The sequence below is a fragment of the Labeo rohita genome, chromosome 19 (genome assembly GCF_022985175.1).
Source record: "Labeo rohita strain BAU-BD-2019 chromosome 19, IGBB_LRoh.1.0, whole genome shotgun sequence".
Taxonomy (NCBI): domain Eukaryota; kingdom Metazoa; phylum Chordata; class Actinopteri; order Cypriniformes; family Cyprinidae; genus Labeo; species Labeo rohita.
In genome coordinates this window covers 1518136-1535763 of record NC_066887.1, presented here as the reverse complement: position 1 = coordinate 1535763, position 17628 = coordinate 1518136, and the positions used below count along the sequence as shown (strand labels likewise).

Below are 17628 nucleotides of genomic sequence, written 5' to 3'. Positions count from 1 at the left end.
TTCACTGATTTTAATTATTCCTCTAGTCTCCCTTTGCAAGCTGTTTTGCACATTTACAGATAGACACACACGTACTGTGTCACGAGACACACGAGCCTCCCAGCTCCCAGCCTTTAATTAATGTAGTTAATGTCTTCTTCAAATCCTCACCACAGGCCAAACACTTCACACTGATCTTCCCTTATATCAGTTATCGCTAACAACAAGCATATGCATTTAAATGATGCTTAATAAGCATGCTACAGCATTTAACTTGTGCTTATACTATAGTTATTACAAGTATTCCTGTATAACAAACCTACTTTACAAACTGTAGTTAAAATGTAGAAACTTTTAGCATGTTCCAAAATAAATACAAAATAAATGAATATTAATAAAATTAATTAATTAATTAATTACTCACCCATATGCATTACAAACCCACATTTCTTGTATTTTAAACTGTGTAATGCAGAAGAATATTGTAACGTGGATGCTGAGGCAGAAGTAGAATCCATTTGCAGAAGTTTATTGCAAACGACAGAAAACATAAACGTGTAAACAGGCAGAGGGTCGATAACCAGAAAAGCAGTCCAACAGCATATAAAACATAAACGTAATCCAAGCAGCAGAGAGATAAAGCAGGCAGTGGGTCGAATACCGTGAAGTCAGTCCAGAAACAGCAAACAATCCAATGGGGTAATCCGTAAACTCAACAGTCCATAAACAAAGCAAGGTAGCAACAGGTAATCCAACAGAGTAAATATAAACGCTCGGTAAGGCAGGTTGAACTGGCAATACTTCGCAACCTATGAAGCACATGGTCAGTCTTTAAATACTGCCAAACAGGAAGTGACAGTAGAAGCAGCAGAGGGAGCATGCAGGCAGTCCTAGGGCGAGGGCTCCCTCTGCTGGCTTGGCGTTACAGAATCCCCCCCCCTAGGAGCGACTCCTGGCGCTCAAAACAGCAATAGTCCAGGTGGGTGGGGGAACAGAGGCAAAACAGGGGGCGGGACGGAGGGCCAGGTCCATGATGAGCAGGTGGGCCTGGATCGTGGAGCAGGGACAGACAGTGAAGTACTGGAGGACCTGGACCATGGAGCAGTGGCAGACAGTGAAGCACTGGAAGACCAGGGCCATGGAGCTGTGGCAGACAGTGAAACCTTGGAGGACCTGGGCCGTGGAGCAATAGCAGACCGTGAAACACTGAAGGGCCACGGCCGTGGAGCAATGACAGACAGTGGAACCTTGGAGGACCTGGGCCGTGGAGCAGTAGCAGACCATGAAGTACTGGAGGTCCTGGGCCGTGGAGCAGTAGCAGACCGTGTAGTACTGGAGGGCCTGGGCCGTGGAGCAATGGCAGAGTAGGGGACCATGGTGGGGCAGGCAGAGCAGGTAGAGCTGGGAGCCATGGCGAGGCAGGCAGAGCAGGCAGAACAGGAAGCCATGGCGAGGCAGGCAGAGCAGGCATAACAGGGAGCCATTGCAGGTCAGGCAGAGCAGACAGAGCAGACAGGAGTAGAGATATCCACAGTGGGACTAGTGACATGCGTAGCAGAGCGGTGTGTTCATGCATGATTTTCTTGGCCGTGGCATGACAGGCAGAGAGTTCATCATGGGACGCCGCCCCCATGGGAGGATCTACAGCTTGCGCTGATACCTCTGGGGGCATTGGCGCAGAGTCTTTGACAGAAGAGGCCTCTGACGTAGACTCGTGGACAGACGAGGCAGTGAGTTCATTAATGGACGCCACCTCCTTAGGAGGTTCTACAGAGCATGCTGACACCTCAGGAGGTACTGGCGCAAACTCTTGGACAAGAGATGCTTCTGGCATAGACTCGTGGATAGACGAGGCCTTGGGAGCAGACTCGTGGATAGACAAGGCTTCTTGAGCAGACTTGTGGACAGATGAAGTTTCTGGAGCAGACTCGTGGACAGATGAAGCTTCGGGAGTAGACTCGTGGGCAGACGAAGCTTCTGGAGCAGACTCGCAGACAGACGAAGCTTCTGAAGCGGTCTCGTAGACAGGCGAGGCCTCTGGAGCGGTCTCGTGGACAGACGAGGCCTCCGGGGCAGACTCGTGGACCGACGAGGCCTCGGAAGCAGACTCGTGGACAGAAGAGGCCTCTGGAGCACAGTATGCAGCCCACACACTGAAGATGGCTACGGCCATTACAGGCAGCACAGTAGATAATGGGGTGTCTGTTGACCTTGAGGGTGCTGATGTTATGGGCTTGTGGCTTGTGAATGTGGGCTCTGCGTGGCCTGGGAGCGTGGGCTCTGCGTGGCTTGGGAGCGTGGGCTCTGCGTGGCTAGCTGATATGTGAGGTGGTTTAAGAAGGTTAAAGGGGACCTGGTGAGGTTTTGGTAGGACAATAGTTTCTTGCCTTGACTCGGGGAGGCCTGCCGTGGCCGGACTTGACTCATGAAGATCAACTGCGGCTTGGCTTGGCTCATGGACGACAGCCGCAACTTGACTTGGCTCATGAAGAACAACCGTGGCTTGGCTTGGCTCATGGATGACAGCAGCAATTTGACTAGACTCGTGAAGATCTGCTGCAACTTGGTTTGACTCAGGAACAACATGGCTTGGCTCGTGAAGATCTGCTGTAACTTGGCTTGGCTCATGAAGATCAACTGTGACTTTGCTTGACTCAGGAACCACGGCTGTGACTTTGCTAGACTTGAGGGCTACAGCTATAGCTTTACTTGACACAGGAGTAATAGCTGTAACTTGACTGGACTTCGGAAGAGCAGCTCTGACCTGACTTGACACAGGAAACACAGCTTTAACGTGACTTGACGCTGGAACAACAGCTGCAGCTAGACTTGACTGTGGAACAACAGCCGTGACCTGACTGGATTCGGAAACTTGACTTGACTCAGGAAACGCAGCTGTAACTTGACTTGACTTGGAAACTTGACTTGACTCAGGGGACGCAGCTGCAACTTGACTTGACTTGGGAAACACAGCTGCAACGTGACTTGATTCAGGAACAACATGGCTTGGCTCAGGAACAACAGCTGTAACGTGACTTGACTCGTGGGGAACAGCTGTGACTTGGCTTGACTTGTGGGGCACAGCTGTGTCTTGGCTTGACTCATGGAGAACCACAGCTGTGTCTTGGCTTGACTCATGGAGAACAGCTGTGACTTGGCTTGATTCATGGGGAACAGCTGTGTCCTTGCTTGACTCATGGAGAACAGCAGCTTTGGTTTGACTTGACTCTGTTGCTTGACTTGACTCTGTTGCTTGACTTGACTCTGTTGCTTGACTTGACTCTGTTGCTTGACTTGACTCTGTTGCTTGACTTGACTCTGTTGCTTGACTTGACTCTGTTGCTTGACTTGACTCTGTTGCTTGACTTGACTCTGTTGCTTGACTTGACTCTGTTGCTTGACCTGACTCTGTTGCTTGACCTGACTCTGTTGCTTGACCTGACTCTGTTGCTTGACCTGACTCTGTTGCTTGACCTGACTCTGTTGCTTGACCTGACTCTGTTGCTTGACCTGACTCTGTTGCTTGACCTGACTCTGTTGCTTGACCTGACTGTGTTGACCTGACTCTGACCTGACTCTGTTGCTTGACCTGACTCTGTTGCTTGACCTGACTCTGTTGCTTGACCGGGCTCTGTTGCTTGACCGGGCTCTGTTGCTTGACCGGGCTCTGTAGCTTGACCGGGCTCTGTAGCTTGACCGGGCTCTGTAGCTGGACTTGACCCTGGAACTAGACTTGACTTGGAAGCCTTGGACTTTGGAGCAGCAGCTGTAGCTTGACTTGACACAGGCGACACAGCTGCAACTTGACCTGACTCTGAAGATGCACCTGCAGCTTGACTTGGCTCTGCAGCTTGACTTGAATCAGGGGTAGCTGCCGCAACAGGAGGGAGCGCCTTCTTAGCTGTCCATACAGCCATTAGGGGTGAGTCCAGAACGTGGGTCATCATGTGGCATGATTTGGAGACAACGACCATCTTATAGAGTGGCTCTGGGATGGCGGCCATCTTGTGAACTGGCTTGGGGAAGGCGGCCATCTTGTGGACTGGCGCTGGAATGGCGGCCATCTTGTGAACAGGTTTGGGGATGGCGGCCATCTTGTGGACTGGCTCTGGGATGGCGGCCATCTTGTGAACTGGCTTGGGGAAGGCGTCCATCTTGTGGACTGGCGCTGGAATGGCGGCCATCTTGTGAACAGGTTTGGGGATGGCGGCCATCTTGTGGACTGGCTCTGGGATGGCGGCCATCTTGTGGACTGGCTCAGGGACGGCAGCCATCTTGTGAACTGACTCTGAGACGGCGGCCATCTTATGGACTGGTTGTGGGAGGGCGGCCATGACGGGTGCAGACCCTGGAGCGGCAGACGTGGCGTGAGCGGGCCCTGGAGCGGCAGGCATGGCGCGAGCGGGCCCTGGAGCGGCAGGCATGGCGCGAGCAGGCCCTGGAGCGGCAGGCATGGCGCGAGCAGGCCCTGGAGCGGCAGGCATGGCGCGAGCAGGCCCTGGAGCGGCAGGCATGGCGCGAGCAGGCCCTGGAGCGGCAGGCATGGCGTGAACAGGCTTTGGCTTGGTGGACGTGGCTTGAGCTGGCTGTGGCGTGGTGGACATGACTTGAACAGGCCTTGACTTGGCAGGCATGACGTGAACTGGTTGTGGTTTGGCAGAAGTGAAGTGAACAGGCTGTAGTTTGGCAGACGTGACATTAGCAGACCTAGGCTTGGTGGATGTGGCTTGAACAGGCTTTGATTTGGCAGACTTGGTTTGAGGGGGTTCCGGCATCATGGTGACAATACCGGACATGAAGGTTGGAGTGTGAAGGGTCTCTGGTTTGTTTGATGTGATGTGAGCTGGTTGTGGTGTGGTGGTTACTGTAGGATTGCGGGGTCCCTCGTCTGCAATCCCGACAGTAAAAGGTGAGCCGCTTAATCGGAGTGCTAAGTCAATATAACTTTCAAGAGTCCATTGAGGGGTATTGCGTGGCAGAAAACGTGATATGTTTTTGTCCAAACCGAAACGGAAAATGTCCAGAAGAAATGTGTCATTGAAGTCTACCTGGTAACACAGTTCACAGAAGTCAGTTACGTAATCCTCTATGGAACGGTTCCCTTGTCGGAGTCTGACGAGACAATCTGCTGGGTTCATTGTTGGCCGTGTAACTTCCGCTGGATTCATGGGAGGCGAAGTATTCTGTAACGTGGACGCTGAGGCAGAAGTAGAATCCATTTGCAGAAGTTTATTGCAAACGACAGCAAACATAAACGTGTAAACAGGCAGAGGGTCGATAACCAGAAAAGCAGTCCAACAGCATATAAAACATAAACGTAATCCAAGCAGCAGAGAGATAAAGCAGGCAGTGGGTCGAATACCGTGAAGTCAGTCCAGAAACAGCAAACAATCCAATGGGGTAATCCGTAAACTCAACAGTCCATAAACAAAGCAAGGTAGCAACAGGTAATCCAACAGAGTAAATATAAACGCTCGGTAAGGCAGGTTGAACTGGCAATACTTCGCAACCTATGAAGCACATGGTCAGTCTTTAAATACTGCCAAACAGGAAGTGACAGTAGAAGCAGCAGAGGGAGCATGCAGGCAGTCCTAGGGTGAGGGCTCCCTCTGCTGGCTTGGCGTTACAAATATATATATATATATATATATATATATATATATATATATATATACACAATAATGGCAATAAAAACAGTACATTGAAAAATGTTATTAAAGGAATATCCACTTGCATTTGTGAACATTTTATTTATTTATTTATTAGATTTCTCATTTCTTTACCTATTTACTTATTTATATACATATTCATTTACTTATGTAATACATGTGAGTACATAGAAGTTTATTGAAGAGAAAACAAAACCAGAACGGCAGCATGGAGAACAATATCATACATCGAAATATAACAGCTGATATACAAACACATGGGAAACACAAGGGCTATTTACACACAGGGCTAACAAGACACACATCAGGACAAAGCAAGACTAATTAACATGAGAAACTACAAGGACTGCAAACATGGCAGCCAGTACAGGAAACAGGAAACAGATCACCATCATAATAGTCCAACACAAGGGATATATAACAAATTACTTCCTACTCACTGGGTGCTTCTCATTTCTTATTTGTGCATCCTTGTTTCCTTCGCTCTCGTCTTAGCTCCACCCTCTTAGGATATGAGGTAAGGATGCAAGGAAAGGAAATGAGGACGGGGGAATCAAAGGATGAACATTGGAATGTTCTTGACCACTCAAGCGTTACTTCAAAGCATCATCAGTTGCGCTAAAGGGATCTGCCCTTATGTTGTTAAAATTCACTGTTTAAGGCATTCATAATAAATATTAATAAAGCAAGACGCCCTCTTAAAATATATGACATGTATGGTTTATATAAACTGCAAAGGTAAAATACAAATGTAAATTATTACGACTAAAGGGGGAGAAGAATTTATATGCAAGTCAGTTTTTTCGCCGAAAAAGACTTCCACATAGGATACACCTGTGACTCCTCAGGAAGCCTCCTCACTCCTCGATCCTCGCCTCCTCAAGGTGCAGTTAGAGAATTGAGATGTCCTACAAGATGGCTGAGCTTGATTGTTTTCCGGGTCATAGGATGGAGGACGTAGGAATCGAGGAAACGAGGAGGAATATTGAGAAGCACCCAGTGTCATGTGTTGTCACACTTGCATGACATTCCTCCATTCATGTGCAATACACAAACAAACAAACAAACACATACATACATACAACATTTTGAAGAATTGTGCAACTGTGTTGTGCATACAGTGACAGTTCATAATGACATAATGCAAAAATAAATAAATAAATAAATAAATTCGATTCAGTGCAAAATAGTGTGGTGAGATGTAGCGTCAGGTTTGATATGACTGATGTCTGTGTCATAACCAAACACAAAACACCAATTCACAAAACACGGAAATGAAAATGAGATAGGAGGGCTGCACTGAAGCAGAAGATTAGCTGTAAATAACAGAATGAACTGTTATAATTTCAAGCATTTAACTTCAAATATCATTTGACCTGTGATGTGAACATCTTGTTAAGATCACAGCTCATCTTCCCTGACCCGAGGTCTCCCGTCGAGCGCTGTCCGTGCAGATGCCTTAATTGCAGCTTGTTTTTTGATCGTGTTTTTGGCTTTGAGCGAATCCTCGTTGGACCAAGAGTCTCTGTCAGCTGTGCTCTCACTGCGGTTTAAATAGTACAAACAAATCTGTCTGTGTACATCACAAGTTCACTAGCTGAAGCTTTGCCATCTCAGGCAGAGGGGGATAGTTCAAACGTGTGCTGACATGAGGAAGTTTCTCCCTACTTTAATTGATGTGTATTATTTATCTGTGTGCCGTGGCGGCGTGGTCGTAAGGCACAGAGAGCGGTGAGCTGTAAAATGGTGATATTTACATAATTTGTATAACTGCCAGCCATTTCAGTCTTGTGTTTATTTTCTCTTCTGCTTGCCAGCATCATGAATGAACGCTTCAAAGCAATTCAGAAAAGATGAAGATGCTGTTGAAGATGCTTATTCAGGCAACAAACGGATGTTGTGTTGGTAGATGTTTGAAAATATGTGAGGTTTGGGAATATTTTTCCAAAAAAAATGTAAACCCTGAATGTCTTTATTTAAGAGAATAGAAAAGGAGATGTTTTGCAGTGTTCCCGCTGGTATGTGCATTATAATGAAAGCAAACAGTGACCAGGAATTGGCAAGATTAAAAAAAAAAATAATGAAAAACACCAAAAACTCACAACTGTATGCTGAGCATTACTAGGCTTCCAAGCTAGTGTTGTTAAAACAAAAACTAAATCTATACAAACTGTTTTTGATAACACTTTATAACATCCATTAATTAATCATTAGCAAACGTTATAATGCTTAACAGATCATTGTTTAATATATTTGCAAATACCTACAAATATGAGAATGTACAAATGGTTTTAACAGATGTTATACACTGATTAACAGCTTATTTGTTAATGTGCATTTGAAGGCTTGCATATGTCATTAAACTAGATGTTTAAATGTAATCTAATGTGTTTAAATGATGCTATCTGTACTTGTGTGCATGATCATATCAATTGAAAGTTTAATAACATTTGTAGCTATTTTAATTAAGGTTTTAGGTAACAAGCAATATGTTAATCATTTTGTAATGTCCAATAGGTTCATTAGTAAACTGTTGCAAGCACATTATCTTACATTTGTAGCTATGTGAAAGTGTTTTCTTCATTGAAATAAAACTGAAATAAACATTCAAACATTCAATAACTTAAACTAAAATGAAAATTAGAATGAAAATGTTGTTTTGGCAGCTAACTTGAAGTGCTAAATTCCACTGAAACCCAAAGCTAAATAAAGCAACAAAAATAATAATAATAATAAATGGCAAAAACACAACAAAATTACTAAAACGTAAGCTAAAATTAAGGCTGAAATAATAAAAATTAAATCTAATGTAAAATGTAATTAAATTCTATAACAGTATCTTGATATTACTAAAGTAACACTTCCATATAACTAGTGTAAAATATTCCAATAGTGCAGTAGCTTTGTGCAAGGAACAGATCAAAATTCAAGAAACTGCTATAAAAGGATTTACTTTGAAACAATTTTCATTCAGAAAATGATAGTCAAAGACTCTTAAAGAAACATCAAGAAACACAGAATTAAAGGTGACGTTTTTGAAGTCGAAAGCGTATTTTCTTGTTAGAAATACTTCATACTCTGTCTTATTTACAACTTCAGAAAAATCATTTTACAGTGGATGATATTTTAAAAGTGCCTTTGTGTCATTTTTTGAAACTCGACAGCCTCTTTGTTCTTTTGTGTTAACGGAAGAAAGTCACACGAGTTTAGATGACACAATGGAACTAAATAATGCCAGAATTTGCAGTGACCTATTCCTTTAAGAACGGTTTCTTTAAATTTCATTTTGAATGGCAGGCTTTTTCTTTCCTGTGCTCTGAATTCTTTGGGATCACTTCCTGTGTGAGCCGCTGCTTTGTCCAAACACCTGGAGGGTGTGTGTGTGTGTGTGTGTGTGTGTGTGTGTGTGTTAAAGGAATCAAGGGACTGCGTGTTCTTTGGCTTTCTGAGCACCCTGCATCTCACTTTCTGCATACAGTACTAGTTTGCTCCACTTGACACCTTCTATCCTTATTCTCTGATGTTATTCAGAGATGCTAGCTGGGTTTGAACAATGGACGAAATCACTGGTTTGGGCATCATCATTACAGCCAAACAGATATATATGACAGTTCTTTATGAGAGCTTTGAGTTTAGTTGTGCTCTTTATGCAACATAAATCAGGAATGAAATCCTTAAAATCATCAATGTACTGTAATAGTGATGTTTGTCTAACATCAATAGGGAACAGTATTCCCTATTGACTACCTAATCAGCAGGTAGTTAATAGTGAACACTGTTCCCTAATCTAAAATATTACCATATTTAGATTAGGTAAACATCATGCATGCATACTACTAGCATATTAGTTGTTCATTAGTACTTATAAAGCACATATTAATATCTTATTCTGCATGATATGTTAGATTCCTTAATCCACCCCATACCTAAATTTAACAATTACCTTACTAAAAATTAATAAGCAGCAAATTATACATTTATTAAGAGAAAAGTAAATATGTGTTCCCTAATCTAAAGTGTTACCACAAATACTGCTATTTTTATTTAGTTTTATTTAGTTTATTATTTTTGCCTGCCTTAAAAAATTAAACTGGGAATTTATTATTGCAAGTTATGCATTCAAGATGGAAACATAATATGGATGTGTAACCTAACAATATACAGAGAGAGAGATCTGAATTCAACATGATAAAAACGATTGATTTCAAGACAGAGAAATTAATTTTGCACTTTTTTGCAACATTTTGTAAACTTTTTTATCAGTTGTTTTGTTCATCACACCTGTAAAGTCATTTAAATGCTGATGTGTAATTTTAGGTAACACTTACTACAGTAAGGTCTCATTAATGCATTAACTAACATTAAATAACAATGAACCAGTGGTGGCTCGTGGGTTTTAAAACAGAGGAGGCACGCTAATTGTATTCGGCTAGGGATCCCAGCCGATTGTTGTTATTATTATTAGTTTTGTTATTTGCTTAACCACTTTAAATGGCTTTTTGGTTGCTTTTAATCAGAAAATGTAAAGAAAACGACACACAAACAGCAAGCTAATATAATTTCACTCGCCTGGTTTATCACATATATACTGTTTGAATGACAGCTTGGTAAATCCGTCAATCAAATATTCAATATTGGGTAACACCTTAGAATAGGGAACACTTATTCACTATTTACTACGACTTTTCCCTAAGTAAATTCCTAGTTAAGTTTAGGTATCGGGTAGGATTAGGGATGTAGAATAAGGTCATGTAGAATAAGGCACTAATATGTGCTTAATTAGTACTAATAAATGGCTAATATTCTAGTAATATGCACGCAATAAGCAGCTAGTTAAGAGACCATAAAATGAAGTGTTACCAAATATTGCTGTTTGATATAATAAGTAGGGCTTTGCAAAATTTTTGCAATCGAATCCGATTTTGATTCCTGGTTCTGAAATCGATGAGATTCCAATCGATTTCTCACTGTTGTTTTCGATTCTTGGTTGTTTTTTGTTTTTTTTTGTGGGTGGAGGAACCTAATTTCATCCTTAACTGTAGGATATAAAGGTCTTAGAAAGTAGCGTTATCATAATATGAAGCTTTATTTTTAAAAATTATGATACATTTCTGTATTTAAATTGTAATTTTGTCTGCATTGGACATGAAATTAGTCATAGCCCACAGCGCAGTTCAGCTGAATCAATGATGTGTTCTTCAGCTGTATGTTTTGCGCAAAATTAATGAACTGTACACTGAAACAAAATAATCCGAACGACAACACTTATATAAGATGGGAATAGGATCAAGACCCTCGATCATGATCTATTCTGTCTTGCAGCGCTCAAAACTGTGGACAATATAAGGCCGTTCCACCGTAAAATAACTTCTGAATCGTTTTAAACTGATTCGTTAAAATGATCTATCCGAAATAACCTTTTTGTGGAAATGAAGACTTCTAATCACTATTAGCGAGCAAGGCTGCATCCTCAAACTCAAACGAGCTCAGTACCGACTCTTTTCAGAGGCCTCTCCCACGATAGTTGACTGACATGAGCGTTTTACCTCAGATCAGCTGTAACAGTCTGTCCTCTTTTGCTTCGATGCCGAAGTAGGGATGTAAGTTAGACAAGAATATCTCTGATTGAGCGATTGAGGTGTTGTGTTGCTGGATGTAATAATGAACATAGTGGTTGTCATTTACTCCCGACATCTGAGCTGCTGAAGATGCAGTAGATTACGTTTTTTTGTTTAGGGAATGCGCCTCCCGATCTACATATATCCGTTTGTGTTTGTGCGAATCATTCATGATCCAGCTTCACTTACAGCAGAAGTGAGTATAAGGTTTTTTTTTGTTTGTTTGTTTTTTTATGAATCATTGCGATTACCTTTCCTAATAAAGTGCTAGTTAGCAAGTTTAGCGGCTAAATGCGGCTAAATGCAGCTAAAGTAAACAGGCTCATCGCTCCACAGAGAGAAGAGAGGGGCGGGGCAAGCAGAGCTCATTTGCATTTAAAGCAGCCTCGACCAGAATGAGATGATTTTTGCAGAGCTGATTTTGGCAAGGTAAAAAGGGTGTTGTTTTACACAACCATTGAGATATTTTAAACCAAAGTATATTATAGACTTTTCATTAAGACCCTAAAGAATCACCCCTTTAAGAGGCGCCCATAGATAAGCTTTGTTGAACTGATAACAGCTGTGAATGGGGAGTCGATTCCCCTCTTTTTGTAATTGACTCCGAGCCCTAATCATAAGCACTGGTACATTGGTACATTATTAGCGCAGCGTCTCTATGATGATTGGTTGAAAGCCTCCCTTACGAGGTTTCTTTTCTCGACACTCCTCAGTGCTGAAAGTGAACACTCGCTGGTGATTGGCTATTTTTATTTATTTTTTTTTTTTTACCAACAGAGGCAGGAGAGCTCAGCTTTCCTCTGGCCTCCCCCTCCTCTTCTCTATCACTTAGCGGTTGTAATTAAATCGGCAGATTCGGCACAACTCGCAATAGAAAAGTGGCGCTGTCCAAATTCAATTTGTTATGGTATTACAGCTCACAAAATATACACATTCTGAGACATTCACTGAAATGAATTGTGAATTTTATTAACATTAAATCATCCTCCTCTCATTTTCTCCTTAAATTTTTGGGGAGGCTGTGCCTCCCCTGACGAGCTGCCCCTGCAATGAACAATGCATGTGTTACAGTAATTGTTGGTGCTTGTTAACTCCAAATAATAAAAATACAACTGTTTATTGTTAGCTCTGATCCACTAAAGAAACAGCTTTTGATTGTAATGCAGTAGTGAATGTTGAAATGAACATCAAGTAAGATAACTAATAAATGCTCTCGAAGAATTTTTATTGTTTGTTCATGTTACCTAATGTATCTAATGTTCGCAAATGAAAGCTTAATGTACAGTGTTATCACCGAATTATAAACCATTCATTACCAGTGTTAGGTAAAGTTACTTTTAAAAGTAATGCATTACAATGAAAATAACTAATTGCGTTACTTGATTACTTTTATGGAAATTAATGCATTATGCTGCTTCTGCAGTGCTTTTTGTCACCTGCATGGGCTGGGTTTGCTTATCTGTGCTGCTTTGTTTTGTTTTTTAATAACAAAAAAAAAAAAAAAAAACAACAGTTAGATTTTTGCCAACTGTAAAGGCCCTTTTACACCAACAGTGAAATTAATTAGCGTCAGCCTGAAGAAAGGGTCTCTGCCTTTGCACTTACTCCCAGTTTCTCTCAACACGGTGACAGGAGAGCTGTCAGTTCATAAATGGGAACTTGTGTTACTTATTTGTAAAAGTAACTCAGATATTTTGTTGTAAATTTAAAAGTAATGTGTTACTTTACTAGTTACTTGAAAAAAATAATCTGATTACATAACTCAACACTGATCATTGCAGTTCACAACAGACTTACTTTCTGCTTTGATTATTTAAATAGATGATCAATACATTAAATATTATTGTTTATATTATAGTTCAGTGTTGTTTCAAATCAACTCACCCATTCCAACATCACAACTCATATATGGTCTATAGTTCAGAGTTTCACACTCATAAGCAGGACTTCGCTCAGTCATTCATGTACACTGAACTTGTATTTACGCTGTTCCCACTTCACATGAAGGGTGCATTAGTTTACCTGAAAAATCTGAAATTTTCCAAGCTGTTGCAGAGTTGAGTTTCCATACGTTCGGTGTGTGAGATTTGTGGGGTTATTATATCTAAAATAATCATGAATATTTATGGAGGAGATGTTTCATAGAAATGTTGTTGTCATGCATTTATCTGGACGAAATGCTTGTGTTGGTGGTGTGTTAATTAATGGAAACCTAATGCTGATTTGGTCCAGAAATAAAAATGGTCTTAATGTTTTACAAACACCTGATTAATGTGTTCATGACGTGTATCTCACTGATCATGTCAAAACACTGATTTGCATATACATTTTTATGTACCATGTATTTTTGCTTATATATCACCACTCTCTCTCTCTTGCAGAGGCGTAATGGTGTTCTGATGTCGCCGTACACGGTGACATCATCAGTAGGTGAGCGTCGATTGGTTGCGTGGTTTCAGGTGGGCGGAGCTCAGCGTGGAGAGCAGGATCTCTACCGATGCATCACTCAATCGACATACGGAGCTGCAGTGTCAAACTTTGCTGAACTAATCGTCAGAGGTATGAGCAATCATTCTTTCAAATATATCCTAGTTTCACTTGTTTTCAGGTGTGTCTTTATTAATAGCCTTTTTATATGTGTTACATATGTCTTTACCAGTGGTATATTACTGTTTCAGTGCCATACAATAATTTAAGTTATTTCAAAAGCCCTTACAGCCTACAAAAGTGAAAGAATCAAAACCCACAAAGTCACCAAGCAAACAAATATGGCTAAATAGTAAAAAAAAAAAAAGATTTAATTAGAATAATTAGAACATAATCTGCTTTATAGTTATAGTTTTGAAGTATCAGCTTTATAGTTACCTATTGCATTAATAATTTTATTATTAAAATGATTAATTGACTAATCATTGATTATTTCACTGATTAATCAGTACGCTTTGATTATTCAGCTTTTGCAGTTAAAACATTGAGTTATATATATTCTAACAAATAAATAAAGGTAATCACTTCAGCTTTTGCAAATCATATTATGTAATTACAATTATTATACAAATAATTTATGCAAATAAATCTATTTGGCAAACTAAATGAGATGACAGACAGAGAAACTCTCTTATTCACCAATTAATTAGCTATATAAAAAAAGTAACTGGATGACATAGATATAGACATAGACATAGATATACTTTATTGTCAAACTTTAAGTCTGAAATTTTTCTTGCATAACAGTATGTTTGTTGCACACTCTTTACAAACACAATTCACAAACATAAACACACCAAATGCAATATAATACAAAAAAAAAAAAAAAAATATATGGACCTTGTTCAGTTCAGGACAGCCTGGTGTACAAAGAAATGTTTTAATTTCACTGGATTAAATATTGGGACTTTAAATCGACGATTAGATGGTAAAAGCACAAATTCATGATACAATACATGACTAGGATTAGAAACAATATTCTTAACCAGCCTTAAGAGGTTCTTACGATAAGAAAGTTTGTATAACTTTTCAAGAGGCTGTCCTACTATCTTTGAACAGATTTTAATTTGGTTTCTCAACTTTGTCTTTAGCCTCACAGACAAACTCATGTACCAAACAGAATTGCAATACTGTAAGACACTCATAATTACAGGCATAAAGAATAGTGCAAGAATCTGTTTTGATGCTCCAAATGACACATCATTCTGCCTAACATCTCCTTTTGTAAGTCATATGGATAAGAAACAAAATAAAGGTAAGTGATAAGATGCTTTATTTCTGGATAAACTCACAACATAATCTCTCTTAAAATACCTTACAGGATTATGATAATCAAAACAGTCCTGAGTAAGCTCAAGCTTTGGTCTCTGCAAAACAAACTATCGCTTTAAATAAAAAGATTTTATCATTAGCTAGCTATAAATCTAGTTATTCTAAAGCGACACTCTGGTTTTTCATGTTTAATATTGTAAAGCTGCTGATTTTTTGCCTATCTGTTGCATAAATAAGGGTACAATGGAGCTAAAGGCAAACCCTAAGAGAAAATGTGTATACAAGTTCTTGTAAATGTATGAGGTGACAAGAGGAGTCTTTTACCCCACACATGGGGTATTTATTTATTTATTTATTTTGAATTTATTTATTTATTTTGAATAATATCTAAGTTAATACTTGTTCAAAACAATCACTTTAGCAAAGTGTGTACTGTTTTTACTGCTTATTTTCATAAATAAAAGAATTACTTTTTGTTCAATAAATATACTGTCATTAAAATATGTTAATATAAAACATATATTTTAAAATGCAGAAACAAGATCATTTTAAAATGTAAAGATTCTGAAAGCATTGAAGGAGATCCCATAGATTTACAGTAGTAACAACAACTTACGTTTTATTATATATTAATTATATTAATGTCATGTTTTTAAATATGATGGTTTCATTCCAAACATCAGATGGACACCCAACATAATATATGTCATCTGACAATGTCATGTCAACAAATGGAAAAGTCAGCTTTTTATTAATGATCGTGTTAATTATTGTGCCTTTTAGCCCCAACAGCAGTGGCTCTTTTTACCCCAAATACTATACTTTTATTATTCTTTCGATATTTAAAAACTGCTGTTTTAATTTTTTTAAACAAAACTGATAATTATTAAAAAGACCCTTGTCTCAAGATATATTCAATAATTTTAGCAATTCTCATTTGCTACTTAAATCTACAACATTTTAAAAAACATCAAATATTAGATCAAGCAAGCACAGAATCGTTTTTGCGCTGCTGCCTGCGTTCACGTCAAGGATCAGGCAAATTTGCACGTGTTTCTTAAAAAGTGGATGTTTTGAAAAATGCTAACCCCACGTTTTTCTGCCATCTAGTGGTTTAGAGGAAAATTATATCAAAGTCGCTTTTTACCCCAGGGCACCTTTATGACGTGACTGCTTTACTGGAGAACCAAACTGCAGAGCTCATGCAAAACATCCACATCGCTGTAATCAGATGCTTTATTAACTGCTGCTTTCATGCTGCTGTCAGTTTTTGTTGTTTTTATGATGTTATTGAGAGGAAAGCATGTATGTGTGTCTTCTTCTCTTGAACTGCACCCAAGAGGGCTGAATTACCGTCTTGAGCTACAGCGCCACACTGGTCAAACTGCATTATTGCAGGCTTTTACAATTGGTCATATGAGATCAAACGACTACTCGACAATACAAATTTGTGTTGACAGTTGTTGATAATGTCGACTAATCGTTGCAGCCCTATTATTTAAAGAAAGAAAGTAATATCTGGCACAACATGAGGGAGAGAACTGTAAATGATAAGAGAAAATGTTCTTTTTTTTGTGGACTATCCCTTTAAGACATGCGGATTTAAATTAAATATTTGATCACTGTCAGGTGGCCCCTTTATGTCTAAGTTGATCGTTCTCAGCTAAAATAAGGAACTATAAAGTCAAGCCATTACCCTTCAAATGATATTATACTTCGTTCATTATTCTTCACTATTGCCGGTTATTTTCACACAGCACAGAACGTTCCGGAATCTTCTGATCCTTTGAATTCCCAATCAAAACACGACCACCTGAGCACGTCTCACTGAGTCGCTGTAACATCACGTCCCCACCTAGAGATCTCTTCAGCAGAAGCCAAAAGCCTGAGAGACTTGTAACCTCTCTTACTAGAGCACTCGAGAGAACCGGCGGACTGATTACACTCATATCCACCACAATCAGAGACATATCTTACCCAAAAATAACCAAATTACTGCTGCAATCAGTTATGCAAATGACCACACGCTGAGTCGTTATGGTCCTAGTAATGATTATGCACGCTACAAGTGGCTTTCGTGATGGTAGCATGATTGAAAGAGTGAATGAGTCACGGTTCTCCTGGAGCTGAGGTAATGTCACTGAAAGTCCACAAAACAAAAGAGTAATCAGTGTTGTTGTGTTCTGTTTGAGCGAGGGAATTACGCACTTCACAGTATGGCTACAGTTATTTTTTTGACTTCCGTTATTAGTTGCTGAAGTGTACTGTATTTGCGTCACAATGTGACAATTGATCACACAGACATGACTAAAAGAGCAGCAGGAGCGTCCCCTGAAGCTTCGCTATACTTTTTTAATTAAGGCAATTTCCTGTCTGTCAAAAATAGACTTACTAGCATGGCACTGTATTTAGCATATGAACACACAGTTCTGCTTCAGATTATGATTAACTTAACACATACAGTACATCAGTGAGTAAGGCGTTAGACTGATTCAGACTAATAACTGATTTATGAGTATTTATTCATTGCAAATAACTGAAGAGTCATATATTATTTGATTAAAAAATGCAGTAAAAGCAATATTGTGAATATTAATGCAATT

At 39.9% G+C, this 17628-nt stretch overlaps 1 protein-coding gene across 1 annotated transcript in view; it reads left to right on the top strand.

The window, feature by feature from the left end:
* ptprua (protein tyrosine phosphatase receptor type Ua) overlaps positions 1–17628 on the top strand; it is a 304775-nt gene that overhangs the window by 176847 nt on the left and 110300 nt on the right. Inside the window, 1 exon segment of the mRNA XM_051137296.1 lies at positions 13648–13825. Coding sequence (XP_050993253.1) covers positions 13648–13825 — 178 coding nt within the window.